Source organism: Parus major, chromosome 4, assembly GCF_001522545.3.
Source record: "Parus major isolate Abel chromosome 4, Parus_major1.1, whole genome shotgun sequence".
Classification (NCBI taxonomy): Eukaryota; Metazoa; Chordata; class Aves; order Passeriformes; family Paridae; genus Parus; species Parus major.
Genome location: NC_031771.1, coordinates 56,177,563 through 56,192,998, shown reverse-complemented (window position 1 = coordinate 56,192,998; position 15,436 = coordinate 56,177,563). Strand labels below are relative to the sequence as shown.

At 35.3% G+C, this 15,436-nt stretch overlaps 1 protein-coding gene across 2 annotated transcripts in view; it reads left to right on the top strand.

The window, feature by feature from the left end:
- The window catches only part of STX18 (syntaxin 18), a 57,705-nt gene that overhangs the window by 25,688 nt on the left and 16,581 nt on the right, over positions 1–15,436 (top strand). The window contains exons 1-2 of one of the 2 annotated variants that reach the window (XM_019006400.2): positions 7,947–8,014; positions 14,142–14,308. Coding sequence is in view for 1 of the 2 variants with exons in the window: in XM_015624668.3 (XP_015480154.1) it covers positions 7,947–8,014 (68 nt within the window). In the remaining variant the exon portion in view is untranslated. Of the gene's footprint in view, positions 1–7,946; positions 8,015–14,141; positions 14,309–15,436 lie in introns of those variants that run through there. The other variant, XM_015624668.3, reaches the window with a different exon arrangement.

Below are 15,436 nucleotides of genomic sequence, written 5' to 3'. Positions count from 1 at the left end.
TAACTTTTTCAGGTTAACTCATGTTTCTATTGACTGTCTACAGACCATTTTCAGAATATCTGGATGGGCTTCTGTATGTGACGGTGTCAAACCAGTGTGTTCCCACAAGAGCTAAGGAAACCATGACAACATTAATGCAGAGCTCTATCTTAGTCTATGTGTTTTGCTTTTTTCTGGTTCAGAGTTGAAATTGAGTATTTTTGAGTAATTACCCTAAAAATTACACTTTATTTCCCTTCTGTTTACAAATGCCAGAAGTACAAAGCATTAAAAACAGTTTTAAGCATATACAATATATTTGAGGATAATTTCCTAAAAAGAAAATAAAAATCAGTGTCTTCAAAGTATTTTTTCTGTACAGGTAGAGTTTGCTGTCAATATCATTACACATTTTTAAAACATTTATAAGCCCCAACTAACACTCCAGTGAAACCTAGTGATAATACTGGGTACTTTCAGTCTTTATTGTGGTCAGTGGGAAACTGGAGTTTTTGATCTCTTGGATTTTACTTTTGTTTGACTCTTATTAGAAGAGATTTGAATGACAAATGCTAGCAGTTGTGTCACAAAATTGCAAGAATAATTTTTTCTTGGTATATTTGACTGAATCTTACACTAATTCTGGATTATTTTTTGGAAAGCATAGTAAGATAGTATCAGCCTAAAAGCCTAACATTTTGAGATAGTGAGTTATTGACTACAAAATTTCCTATTGTGTGTAATTAACAATGAATAAAAAATAAAAATTACCGAATGCAGATCTAAGGTGCATGTTAGAGGCAAAGTATTTAAATGTAAACTGACAGTAACATAAATCAGTGAAATAATTTTTGAACCACAGACAGTATATATAAAAATATATTAAGTAAAGCAAGAACAAAAGAAAAATTTAAAAAAATTGTTTAGAGCCAACTGGTTTTGTTTTTTGTTTTTTTAAATATACAAAATAATGCTTTTTTACTTTTTCCTTTTTGAAAGTTTGATGTTAAGCAAAATAAAGTGTTCTCTACTCCAGACCAGGTGTCAGGAAATTGGCTTTGCTTCTTACTGCAGTTTAAAGATTTCTTAATGTGCGCCAAATGCTGCCTGTGGTATTCCACAGACAGGTTTTAACTTCCAGTATTCCACAACTGACAAATGAAATCTTCTGCAATGATTCCTTAAAATTTTGCTTTCATTTTATTTTTTAAAAAAGTGTTGTTTTAAATTAGAAAAATACTGATAATATTAAACATCTTCCAAAGAATATTTTTTAAATGTCCCATCTTTACCTTGAAGTTTCAAGTAGCCTCACTCTTCCTTTTCATGGCTTTTAATTCAATTAATTCAGTTTTGCACGTTCTTGTCCCATATACGGCACATTTTGGTAACATGAGGTCCCCCATTCTTGTTTAATTCCTTTGCATCAAATGCAAGACTTCTAATAAAATGCAATAAAAAATGTTTTTCTGCCCCTTGCTGTAACATATATGCTGATGTAAAACAGAAACTGAACAAAGTCACAATTTTCCTGAGATTAGAGGTAGCCAGGCTGGCTGTCTCCTCGCCTCCTGCTCCCCGCTTCCAGCTCCGGGCCACCCCCACGCTACAGTTTAGATATTATTTGCTCTTTTGGGTCTCAGGTTACGAGAGCAATTGATCTGCGTGACCTATTTTAGAAACTTTCACGTTTGCTGGGGAAACCTAAACCAAATGTATCCCCTCAAGAGACAAATCAGCTGCAAACTGGCCGGTTGATGTGTGGAGGCAGCCAGTGCGTCCCTCCCTCAATCCTGGGGACACAGCTCCACCTCATGGCCTGCTGCGAACTCGCCAGCAAATCCTTTAAAGAGCAGTCTTCACACGATTAAATTCAGACTTCCGGCTCCTTTAGTTTAACTTAATTTATTTAATCTGTGTTACATGTCACTGTACCAGCGAATTACATAATTTCATCTTTTGAAAGTTCCAGTTATGAAATGTAGGATCCTGGTAACAGTACTTTAAAAGCAAAAATTTTGTCAGTTCTTAGCAACATCCAGCAAGAGCCTGTGTTGATTCAATGGGCTGACAGTGTTTAAAATATAACCTAGGTAAAATATAACCAGTGTGGAACCTGGCCTGTCTTGTGTTGTATTTTTAAAAAGTTCATATATCTAGTCAAAGGTAGTTTGTACTGGAAATGGTCACTATAGGAGTGATTTCTGCATCAAAACATTTCTAACTAGGTTTTAACTGAAATAGTTCAGGTAAGAGGCAAAGCTCTTATTTTCAAATTTATTTAATATAAATTGTGCTTCCATTTATAGTATCTATACTGTTTGGGTTTTACTCCAGACTTCCGGAAGTCAAAACACTTATCTTCCTTACATGCACTAACCATGGAAAATTTCCCTTTTTCTTTTGTAATTTTTTTGTTGTAATTTTTTGTTAATATGATTTAGACACTGGAAAAACAAGTTTATGTTCTTGCACTAATTACAGTATTTCCTCCTAGGATTCCTACTTTTTTTTGGTAGAAATGTGCAGTTCCTGTTCATAAGCTGATGTCTTACTGAAACTGAGAAATTCTCTTGAAATTGGCAATGGGAATGTTCAGCTTGACTATATGTTTGGAATTGAAAACATAATTGGTGTCTAGATACTAATATTAAAACAATATTAAGTTTTCCACTTCTTGCAAAGGGGCTTGTAGAATATAGTCACCTTTTAATGAATCTGTAGATGGAATCTGTTTAGGTAAGACACTGGAGATAATGTTTTTCAAACATATTGGATAATTAAATGTAAAATTTTGTTTAGGGTTTTTTTCCCCCTTGTTTTTAGGGTTACTATGGCACTACAGTCAGCAGTGCTTGTTAGTGCTGCTGAATCAACAATAAATACCGTGTCTCTCACAACTTTTACAAAAGCCTTTCTGTTATGTTTTGGTTTTAAGTAATTCTTTTAACAAAGTACAACATTTTAAAAAATTCAGAGTGGCAATACAGCGCAAAGTGTAACAGTCAATTTTATATGGTAGAAAATAGTTGTGCATTGTTCTGATGGAAGAGTAAATTTGATTAAATGCTATATTTGTTCAATGAAAATGACTATTCAGCATGGTTGAATTCTGTCTACAATATGTCACGGGACCCTACTCCAATCATTTTAATCGTAAACAATGCTGCTGCTTCTTGCAGTGGGTTAAATGCATGCAAATTGGAACCTACTGTTTCATGAGTGATCAATTCTTTGTTGGGAGTGGAAAGAAGTGCTGTATGTATTGCCGAGAGACTGAAGGAAGTGTAGTCAGCATCTTCATTCTAAAGTCTCGGCATCTCATCAAGATGCTGCTTTGGAGGCAATGCTTTCCTGTTTCTCATCTTTTTAAACAACTTAGCCTGCTCTGAAATCATTAGAGAAATCTCTAAGCAGAGGAGCATCTACCATTTCTAGTGCAGGCCCCTAGTATAAATAGAGCTGTGCATGCCACCTGTGGTAGCAGATGGCAGCCATTCACGGCTTCCTTTTGTGTCAGACCTGCATTAGATGCAATAATTGCTTTTATGTTTTAATAAGAGTGGTTTAAAAAATCTATAGTGGCAATAAAACACAGATATATGTATTAAAGAGATAGTTTACAGTAAGGATCAAGTGCAAACTGGAACCTAAAGTAACTTAAAAAAAGTTATGTTACAGGCTTTTACGTGAATTTGTAGTGTTTTTCACTTGCATGATGTTGATGCTTTTGTTTGCCACATAGTGGCAAACTGGTGCTGCTTCACTGTAGAGAATCAGTTGGGTTTCCATCATCAGAACTACACTTGGGGGTATTTAAATAACACCTGGAGTCTCCAGATTCAGGACCTGAGCTTAGGTGGTTATCATGATTAATTTTTTAGGTTATAATTAAATATACCTTATCTATTCATGGCAGATGCATCTTGTAGGAAGTTCCCTACTGGTGCTGTTCAGCTCCTGCTCTCCCTTATGCTGATATAGGTATTTGTGAAGCTGAAATGAAAGAAACCAGTTGTTTACAGAAGAGTAATTAAAAAAAAAGTAATTTCGTTGTTTTGGGGTGTGGTATTGACCCTTAAGGGAGTGCCAGTACGAATGGGAAGAGAAGAGGGAGAGCTTGGAGTTTGCCGAGTGACCTTCATTGTTAGAAGGAACATAAGGCACCATATTCTGGTAGTGAACAGAAACCCAAGAAGATGCTGTTGCTGTAATGATATAACTCACAATATTGTGAGGAAAGCTATTTTATTCCCCTGATTCCCTTAGAAATGACAGTTACCTGGAAACTCAGGAGTGTTCTTCCCTGTAAGATAAGCTTAGTTGTGTAGTGCGAGAGTGCTACAACTACAAAGGGCTTTTCTGTAAGCTGTCCTAACTCTGGGGGGGTAAGGGGGAAGAAAGGAAACAATTTCTTTATTTCAGGGTTGAAGGAAAGGCTTATTTCTCTGCTCCAGGCTTTCAGAAAAAGTCAATTTTCAGATGCAAAGAGTGAGAACCATGACAAGAGGCAAATACTCAGATGTGTTTGTGCTTCTTCAAATTGCTCTCATCTATCCTTTTGACACCTGTGTGAACTGGTGGTATAAATGTTTTGAAAGCAGGCATGTAGAGCAAATTGGAAGTTGCAGTTATGATGGATGGGTAAATGGAGTGGAAAAATGGGTGTGCTGAAATGCAAGTAGGACTTAAAATTCCACTAGATCTACTTGAAAGATTAATTAGAGAAGATACAAAAACTTACCCTAGAGGCAGTGGAAAGCAGGATGAGAAAGATAGACTGGCCAAGAAAACTGGTGCAGAAGGGAAGACTTTTTTTACAGAGATAAAGTTAGATTTGGCCAAATTCACAATGGGTAGCTAATGGTGTTAAAACCCTCTTAAAGTTAAAACATTCTTTAGCTATCTTAATAAAAAGAAAACTAGCAAAAAGTGTGGATTTGTCATGTGATTATGTGATAGATGAGGAACGGTTTAGTCATGGACTCTAGACTAAATTAATAAGGAAAAAGCCATGGACCTGTGGCGTAAAAGCAATATATATGCTGGGATCTAGAAAAAATAGTACAAAAAAAGGTGTTTCCAGCAGAAATAGTTAAAAAGCAATCAATACCAGTAAATGCCTTTCTAGTCATTTGCATTGGAAGTGGATGCATACAAACTGGAACAAATGCAGAGGAAAGCAGTGGGTTCCACAAATTCAGAACTGCTTTGTGAGAAGGAAATAAAAGATTTGGGTTATTTTTCTGGGCTATGGTAGATAAATAGATAGATAGATAGATAGATAGATAGATAGATAGATAGATAGAATTACTAACATTAAAGTCAAACACACATGCAGGGAAGCAGGATTTTTAAGGGAAAGGACCATTCTGAAGCAAGAAGTGATGTACAGATGTTGGTAATCAGTAAAACCAGGAGTTAGACAATAACTTAACAATAATAAGAGCAATAGGATTCTAATAAAACCACTCAGTTGTAATAGGGAGAAGCCTTATTCCCTTTAGGCTGAAGCTTGATAACTTTGTAAAGAGTGTATGGTGGGTCTCTGATAACACCAGAATAATTGCATGTTGGTGACACTGAAGATACTGCTAAGAATTATGTTTGTATAATGAGGGATATTTTGTGTCTACAAAAAAGTCAAACATCATACAAAACACCAATCAATTTTTTAAAATAAAATGAAAATTTCCTCACTTTAATACTAGTGAGATCGTCTTTTTAATAACAAAAGTTAATTTTGCTCATGTGGTTATGACAAATTGAGTTCAAAGCTACGCCAGTAGTACATGGTAACAAAAGGCAAAAAAAATATCTGCAGTACAGGATTGCAGAAGATGCTGTTAGAATTTGAGGGAAACTTAAACAAGAAGTCTCACTTCTGATGCAAATCTTGGGAACTAAGAGCCTGATGTGAGTATGGGCATAACGGTGTCATTCTAAATTCATGAAAATAGCTTTACAAATGAAGGAGAGGCAAAGTGGGGTCAGTGCAATTCAAACACATGATGACAATTTTAGCCTAAATAGAATGCTCTTTGTGACTAGATGAATTAATTACTGTAAGGCAGTGCTCTTGCTTGTCATCCTGATTCTTTCTGCTTGTTAATCACTCCCAAATTGTAACTATTGCAGTAATATTAAGATTTATTGCTTACAAATCTATATTCTAGTTTAGTGTTTTCTTCTGCATTAATGTAAATGTTTTGAAATGTTTCTTATTTCACATTTGTTTTGTCCTCTGTAGTACTTTTCTGCATATTAATTATTGTTCCACTGGAACACTGTATAACTGTTTTAGATGTTTTGCTTTCATAGTCAAGCTTCATTTATCTATTCAGCAAATTTGATGACATACCAAATCTGAGTTGAGAAGGAGATTACTGTACAAATAATAAGTTAAGTGGCGATGAGAAGGAACATCTGTAGAATGGTTTAGCTTACCCTTTGTGCCTTGTTTGTCTTGTAGCAATTGCAGTATTTCCCTCCCTGTGTGTAATGGTGCTAACACATTTTGGGAAGCTCCTGAAGGTACTGACAGAACTCAGTTTGCTATGAGTGGGACGAGTTTTCCTGGGTTAACCACACAGAAAACTTCAAACGTGAAGACTGGGAAAATCCATATTCAATATGATGAATTAGAGTAAAACTGAAACAGACCAAATAATAATAATCTGGAAATGGAGGCTTATTTATTTGCACAAGGAAACACTTATCTTGAGTTGTACAATTTATTGTGGTCTTACTAAGTATGTTTTTTCCTTGCAGTTCTTCTCAAAGAGCTGCTTTTGAAAAAAAAAAAAAAAATTGGGGGAATTAATCTTCTATTTATCCAAACTATTCTATATTCTTTCTCTATAGTTTGTTTTTTGTTTGTTTGTTTGTTTGTTTAATTGCAAAGATCATTTGCATGAAAATGGGATTTTAAGACTTGAACAGTTTCTGATACTTTTTCCCAGATACATGGAGTAAACCGTATTTATTGTAAACAAAACCAACTTTTGTTTTTTGTAAAATTCCTTGCATGCTTTGCCTACACTGAATTATTAATTACTCTTTGAGAATATAGTTTTAAAAGTTGCATTGGAAAATATATACTGCTAATGTATAGAATTCTCTTCCCTTTTCCCTTTACTGATCATGTCTTCTCTTCATTTCTCTGGTGAATGAAGATACACTTCTGTAGTTCCTCCATTCTCTAAAATAAGCTGTGTCTTATGCTACACCAAATCTTTTAAATCAGACTGAAGTTTGCAGAAGTTGTTTCAGATTTTTTTTTTTTTGGCTTTCCAAAAGATCTTTGTAAATATTTCTTTAAAAAGAAAATAAAGTGATTTATAGAAAATGTTACCCAGAATGAGGTAGAAATTCAGAAGTGGAAATTTAATTGGGATGTATGATCTGACAAAGATTACTAATGATTATCAGCAGAGATACTACTTTAGTTTGGGCACAAAGTGGTCACTGTATTATGGAAAAAGTAGAAGGGAGAGGGTTAGTACCTTGCCATATGAGTTTTGATAGCTGAATTTAATGTGTATACCTGGTCAGTAAAGAATTAAAAAATTTCTTGTGTGGTCTTCCAAAATGAATTTATTTCCAAAATGTACATTAAATTCTGGATTGAGAATTTAGATAATGTTTTGTGTTACCGTATTTAATATTTTTAACATTTAGTATTGTAGTTATATTTACCATTTAGTTTATGCTTTTTGGGAAGAAGACATGTATTTTTACTGCTATTCTCCAAGATGGACTTCAATACAACAGATCTTTCTTAGATTATTTTTATGTATTGATTGCTTGGAAAATCTGAAAATTCTAGTAAAAAAGAGTAAATTTTATTATTCTATTTAATGATATATTAAGAAATTTATGAATTCATTTTGGAAGTAAAGAATACTAAACTTAAAACCTAAAATAAATCGTTATCTGAAATTTAATTATGATTTCTATTAATTTAGATTTCTCATATTGGAAAGCTGAAAGATTTTCTTCTACAACACAGAAAGGATTATATTAATGCTTACAGGTAAGTGTGCACTGTATTTAAATGGCTTTATCTATTTTTTATTTATTTATCTTAATGTTTATAAAGTGAACATCTTTAAAACCTAAAGGCATAATGACTGAAACCAAAACAGAGATTGTTATTAATTGGCTTACTGTAAACCACTATAAGATGAAAGAATAGTGCTGTCACAAGAAAACAGGGTGCCTGAATAAAATGAGACTCAGAATCTGAAGATGATTTCCGACTCTTAGGAGTGAGTTCTTAAAGAAAACAGCCTGACAGTCAAAGTCCCACACGTTTTAAGGACCTGCAGAGTAAGTTTCTGAAGGGGTTCCTGGGACAGCAGGGTGATCCAGGTTTTCCCTTTTACTCTCTGATACTAAACCTACCTGTCAGGCCAAAGTATAAAGTCCAGTAGCATCAGCAGGTCCTGGAGGACAATGATGCAAACTCTTCAGGCTCTAGAATGTGAATTCCAGATGAAGGAATTCAGTGAGAAGATGGTGCTAGAGGACAGCAGCATAAGATTAGTTTTTCTGTGGCAAAGACTGTGGTAGTTATTATTGTGTGAAAAAAGTTTTGATTCTCTTCAGCCACTAGGAAGCATTCAAAACTACTGTTATCTGTTTACCTGTAGGTAACTTTAGTAGTAGGACTTTTAGAAGATGAAAACATGAATTTACAGAATTCGTTTGTAAGAAAAAAATAGTATCTTCTGGTCTGCAGATACTAAGTCAAGTTATCATAAGATCTGAATGTTAGTGCAGCTTGTATTTTGGTGAACTGAGTACAAACCATTGTAGCATTTAAGAACTGTAAGATTTGTTCTGTAGTGAAACTTGGTTACATGCAAACTGGTGAATCAGCCCTGTCTGCATTCCAGTTCTGACACAACCCTGACTAAAGCTGAGCTGTTGCTTCAATCAGGGTAGATAAAATGCAGCCTAAAATCATTTTGTGTTAAAAGCTTCTTAGATACCAAATATAAGTGGTATCCAGATACTCTTTTCCCAGAAAAGAGAGATGAGCCATCTGCTATTCCTTAGGCTCAGTCCATATTGGAGGAGCAGTTTTTCTGAGAAACATCTCTGATCTTGAAAGGGTCTGTCACAGTGACAGCAATACTGCCTCATCAGTGGAATCAAAGTGTGTTCTGAGTAAGTTATCAGAAGACTTCTGGCTCCCTTTTTTGTCTCCACAAGAGTTAAGGAAGGTGGCTTCTTTTGGCTAAGTGAGAGGCCGTGGGAGCTCTTCAGTCAGTGCTGGTGAAAATGCTGCTCTGGGTGTGCACAGTTCTGTGAGGTGGATGAGGGATGTTTTTCCAAGGAGCAAGCAGTAGTGCACAGCTCTGTGTTATGCCTGGCTCTCTGCTTTTCAGTGCCTATTGGAATAGGGCATGAACAACACTAGGTGGAGCCAGCAATTTAATACTGGCAAAACTGGGTGTACAGTATGAAAACTTCGTGTGTGCAGAGGTTGTGAAACTGCAAATAATTCCAGTAAGAGCAGTCAGCAGCGATTAAATTTTGGGTAGTATTTGTATTTTATTAACACTACTGTGCATACAATGGAAGTGGTTAGAGTAAAAGTGTGTCTAGGTTATTTTGATTTCCATAAATTTTTAATGTTCTTTTTGTAAATAAGTTGCAACGAGTTATCATGGTAATTCCCAGTACTTTTCACCTTCCTCTCCCCCTACCCAAGTCTTAACTAAGGACAGCAAAGAAGTGTAATTTCCTTTATTAAACCATAAAATAATTCTGCATATCTCATCTATGATTGCAGTTGATTCTGTTCTTAATGGTCAAACTTAAATTGTTTGTTTAATTTGACATAAAAATGTCAAATTCCATATTGGATTATTTGTGCTGTTCTGCTTCATGGATGCAAAGAACATCACAGCATGTGTGCTGTCAGTCTTGCAGTCTTAGTAAATGTCTCACTCAAGACAGCAGTTTTAACAACTATTCAATACTTAAGTAATGGGGACAGCTTTTGAACAATTTAATACTAAAAGGCTGTGCTGAAATTTATATAGGAGATGTCAAATTTCATTAACAGAATTACTACTCTGTATTTTGTCAGTCCTGCTGTTTATTCTCCCAGCTATTGTATTGTATATTGTATATTGTATATCAACCAATGTATTGGTGAAATTGAGCTTTTGAGTTACCCAGTTGTTTTATTGTGTGCCTTTTGAAACTTCTTCATAATGTGTTACAACCAGGTTCTTGATTGCTTCTTTGACCTTACCTTTGAAGACTATGGATTCTTTAATAATGGAGTTTTTATTTTTGGCATACATGGAATATCCTTCTGCAGAGGAGATGTCTTTAATTCATTTTTAGAGGAAAATTTTTAGCAGTGAGAAAGTCAGTTGGAAGAGTGGGTATTTGAAACCAAGGCCCTGACCTATTTTATCAAACTTCAGCTACTTAATGAAAATACTTAAACTGACTTAGTAGTTGTTTATTCACCTTCTTCTTGATTTGACTATTACCTATAAAATACCTAAGTGGCAAAACACGTGAAATTCATGATGTAGTGATCTAAGCTTGCTGGTGTACAGGCCACTGCACCTTTATCCTCTCCTGTTTATTAGGATTTATTTCCTTTCTCTTACAGGTAGGGTTTTGCCTTCCGTGATAAGGAAGTTATTAGTGAGCGAGTGGCTCTGTAGACTTAATGCCCCTATAGTGGGATGGGGGAGAAAATCAGAAGAGTAAAAGTGAGAAAAATCATGGGTTGAGATAAAGGGAGTTTAATAAGGAAAGAAAAAGCCACATACCAAGCAAAGCAAGGAAATTATTCACCGTGGGCAGGCAGATGTTCAGCCATCCCCAGGAAAGCAGGGCTCCATCACATGTAACAGTGACTTGGGAAGGCAAATGCCATCATTCCAAATGCTCCCCTTTTCCTCTTTTCTTTCCCCAGCTGTATGTGCTGAGCATGAAGCCATATGATCTGGAATATCCATGTGGTCACTTGGGGTCAGCTGCCCTGGATGCGTCCCCTCTTAGTTCCTTCTGCACCTGCAGCCTCCTCACTGGTGGGGTGGGATGCAGAGCAGGAAAGGCCTTGGTTCTGTGTAAGCCCTGCCCAGCAATAACAAAAACATCCCTGAGTTATCAGCACTGTTTCTAACATGAATCCAAAACACAAACCCCATTCTCGCTGCTGGGAAGAAAATTAATTCTATCCCAAGCAAAACCAGTGCACATGAGTTAATCACTTTTCCTGGAAAGGAGAAGACAGGGACTCTTGAGTCCTGAAGTTGTTAACAAGATGTGGGTACTTTTTAATTTTTTCTTATTAAGCAATAACTCCTTTCAGATGAGGATTTCAGATGAGGTCCCATTCTTAATTATATTGTCTGCTACACATTCTGTATTCTTCTTCTCAGTCCATTTTCTGTAGTGCTTTCCTACACTGCCTTTCACAGTGTGTTAGGAGAAGATCCCATCTTCAGTCTTTGCTAACTTGTCTCATGTCTCATCTGTGAACAACTTGTGCCTTTGCTTTTCATCATCAACTTCTTCATGATTTTGATCACTGAATCACCAAGGTAATTCATATGTTTGTGTTAAATATACTTCAAGGAACTAGTTGTAGTACCCTAACACCTGGAAATTTGAAATGATCCTCTTGGGATTCCTTCACAGCCTTCAGTTTCTCTGAAGAAAGGTTTAGGTATTTTAATTCCAGTCATTATTCCTACTGTTCTAATGAGAATGTTTAATTGGAAAGGAATTGTGAGAATTCTAGATTTTTATCACAGAACACCTCATACTTAAAAGAAAAATACTTGAGAGAAGAGCTTTCCATCTGGAATTATTAGACATCCAATTAATTGTGTTTTGCAACTGCAGAGATACTTATGTAGTTGATCAGTGTAGTGTAGATGACTTGTGAATAGAAATGTCCCTTTTTCCACCAGAAAGGCTGCTTTTGTTGGGGGTGGCTTTTGATGTATCTTCATTACATGCTTCTGTGGTCCTCCTGTACAGTTAAGTGCTTGAACATTTGTTGTTAATTACAAATAACATACCTTGAAAAAATTATTAACAAATTATCTTTCAGTCTTGAAAAGTAATGTTAATGCCCAGTAATTATGCCTCTTGCCCTAGCATTTATCTATCTCTGTCTCAAGGCAATAAATCAGTTACAGCATTTGCCACTTAATAGAAAATAATGGAATGCATACACAGCGTTTTGTGGAGAGTGTTTCTTTGTATTTAACAATAAAAGAAGTAGCCATTAAAGGACTCTGAAAATAGTGTTTTACTGACTCCTGTACTCCAGGCTGCATTCTTTTTTGACTTAGTCACATTTTTACAAGAAGTAAGGCCTGCTTTGTTGTATTGAGATAGTAAAACATGTAGGTGATCTATAAAGACTTCATTCCTGGAGGAGTGTATTTTATCCAGGGAATTATTTTCGAATTATGTATGTATGTAATTATTTATTTATTTATTTTTAAATTACACTGAATTAGTATCTCATACTTCAAAAATAATATTTTTTTATAGTAGCACTCTGGAATAACTCACCAATATTTTACAAAACGGAAAATGCTAATTCGAGTTTGCCTGTATTGCCTATTCTAGTGGCTGAGGCTTTCACACCAAAGGTCTAAAATTAAAAAAATAAAAAAGCACGTAGAAGTTGTTATGGGATATTTTCTCATTTGAATTGAGGACCTTTTAGCTTGGATTTATGTCAGACAGCATTTGTATGGAAAAGACAGTAAATGAAAAGGCATAAAACTTAGTTAAGTAAGAAATTAAACAATTTAAAATATACTAGATGCTCAAAGGGAAAGATGTGACTGCTGTATTTGTGGCTAAGGTTATACATATTTGTATGTTCTCTTAACACATGGGAGCATTTCTGAATGGATTTGCAAGGCAGGATCTACAGGTGGTAAGTTGGGAAAATATTATTTTACAACTGATTTATTTCTGCTTATTGCTTCTAACTTTTTTTGTAATACATTGTTGGAGGAAAATCATTTTTTTCTTCTAGATTTGTTACCTTCATTGGATTAGTAAGCAGAAGATATTTTATGAAACAGCATAATTACTAATTCCAAAAGCTTGTGTAACACTGGCTTTGCTTCCTTGCGCTTTGCCAGCAAAATAGGATCATAGAAATGTTAGGCTGGAAGGACCATGGCTGCAACATCCAAAAAGAGAATCACTAGTGTTTTCCTTGCTTTTAAATACTTCTTTCTGTGAAGATTTCATATTCTCATTCTGCTTTTTCCTGTTCCCCTATCCATGTTACTAGAATAAAGTATCCCATTGTAATGATGATTTTTTATGCAACAACATGTTGTTGTTGTGTTTAGCTTATGATACAATATGATCCCAGATGACTTTCTGAAGAACTGTTCCCTAATCAGTTGTTCCCCAGTCTCTGTGGGTTCAGATAATTGTTCTTGCTGCAGCAAACAGCTTCTGACCATTCCCTATTGAAATTCTTTGTGTCATTTCTCCAAGCAATATTGTTTTGAATTGAAGTCTTGTTCTCTTGATATGGTTTTAATTTGCTTAACTTTATACATCTGAAAGCTTAGTAAGTATATAGTCCATTCTGCTGAATTATTAATGAAAATATTAAATAGCATCAGATTTGGGACAAAATCCTGTGAAACACAACTCAGTGTTTCCTTCTGTTTTGGTATATAATTACCCCTAAGTTCAACTTTGCAGTTTCACATTCATATGGTGCTTATTTCTTTTAACTCATTTATTCATTGGTAGCTTATGAAAATGTTGTGTAGGATGATAACAACAGCCATACCAAAACACAGGAGTGATTGCTTTTCATCTATCCAACAGTAAAGATCTGTTACTGCATCCCAGCAGTAAATTACGCTGCCCATGATGTACTGCTGATACATCTTGGGTACTGGTAATCTTTCTGTTCTTTCCCAAGTGCTTAAATATTGCTTATTTATTCCTGTATTTTTTCTAGAGTGAGTGGTCTACAAGTGTTCTGTGCTTTTTTTGTCCCTTTAACCCTATTTTGAAAGACAGTTGCTAACCTTTTTCTTTTTATCAATCTGTCATTTGCTTATTCTCTCCTTGTTCTTGGCAGTGAGGACATCTTGTCATTTGATGCATTTCCCATTTTATTCCAGGGCTTGGTCTGCTGTCTCTGCCCACTGTATGAATGTGCATACGCCTTGGGCTTTTTTGGAAGTCGGTTAGTTCCATTCAAGAGCACAGCTTTGTCACACAGATAGGAGGGATATGCACTTCACCAAGTTTACCTTCAGTGTTGTCCCAGGAGCCACTGCACCTTCAGGTACACTTGTGCTATGACCTGGTTCACGTAGCTCTCTCTCACACACTGTTCACTCAGCAGCCTGATGGTAATATCAACAAAGAATTACGATCTTTTTAAAATGACAGAGATATTCAATTTGGCCCAGGTGATTTAAAAGCAGTAAGCTAAAAGGAATAGTAACTGCAGTTTTCAAGTGACATTAATGATGAAAGTTAGTGCAATAAAGACTAAAACAAAGCAATAAACATCTAGAATTAATTCATACAATGCATATAATTTTACTTCTCTGTTTAGCAACAGGTCAAGACCACATTCTTAAGTGTTTCTTACAGTAATGTTTGCAGAGCAATCTCTTGCTATCACTGGCATCCCTTCCCAGTTGTGTCTTATCCTGTGCTTGATCCTTTTTTGTGTCCCTGCATGCTGTGTTCCTTTAGACTTTTCAATAGAAATCAGAACTAATTTGCACTTTGTATTTTGATCTTTCTGTTTGAGCTCAGCAAAGTTCAGTTCATCTCTCACTGTGTTGCCTATTCTTCCTTTTCATTAAGGGCAGAATTGCAGATTATCATAATGTAATTTCTATATGAAAACTATTAGTTCATCTGAATTCTTGTCTATTCCTTTTTAGGTTTACATTTTCTTTGCAATTTCACCTACTCATTTTTCTAGACTGGTGAAATCTTCCCACTTGATGGTCACTGTCTTCATTGTACTCTTCACCCACTGTTAAAAGTGACAAATAAACCAAGTTGCCTTCTAGCCCAAGCTTCTTATGAATTGCTCTCATATTGGCAAGGATGAAAGTTCAGAGTAATTTATTTTCTTCCTTTCTCCATTCTTTATCTGTGTATATCTTGGCTAATTATCCTGATTGCTTCTGAAAAACCTGATTTTCTTAGCCCTTCTTGATTTAGTGATGAACAGTCCACTGCTGTGATACTGCCACTGCACTTCTGAGCATGCATTTGTATCTCTGACATACAAGACACAGCTGGATTTTTTTTTTCTGTTGTGTTGGTTTTTGTTTGATGTTTTTATGTGGTTTTGGTTTTCTTTGGCCTGTTTTATTTTAATTAATGGTTTCTCTTCTGGTAGAGGATGATGATTAAATGGATTTTCAGTATAATCTTCATGAGCAGATTT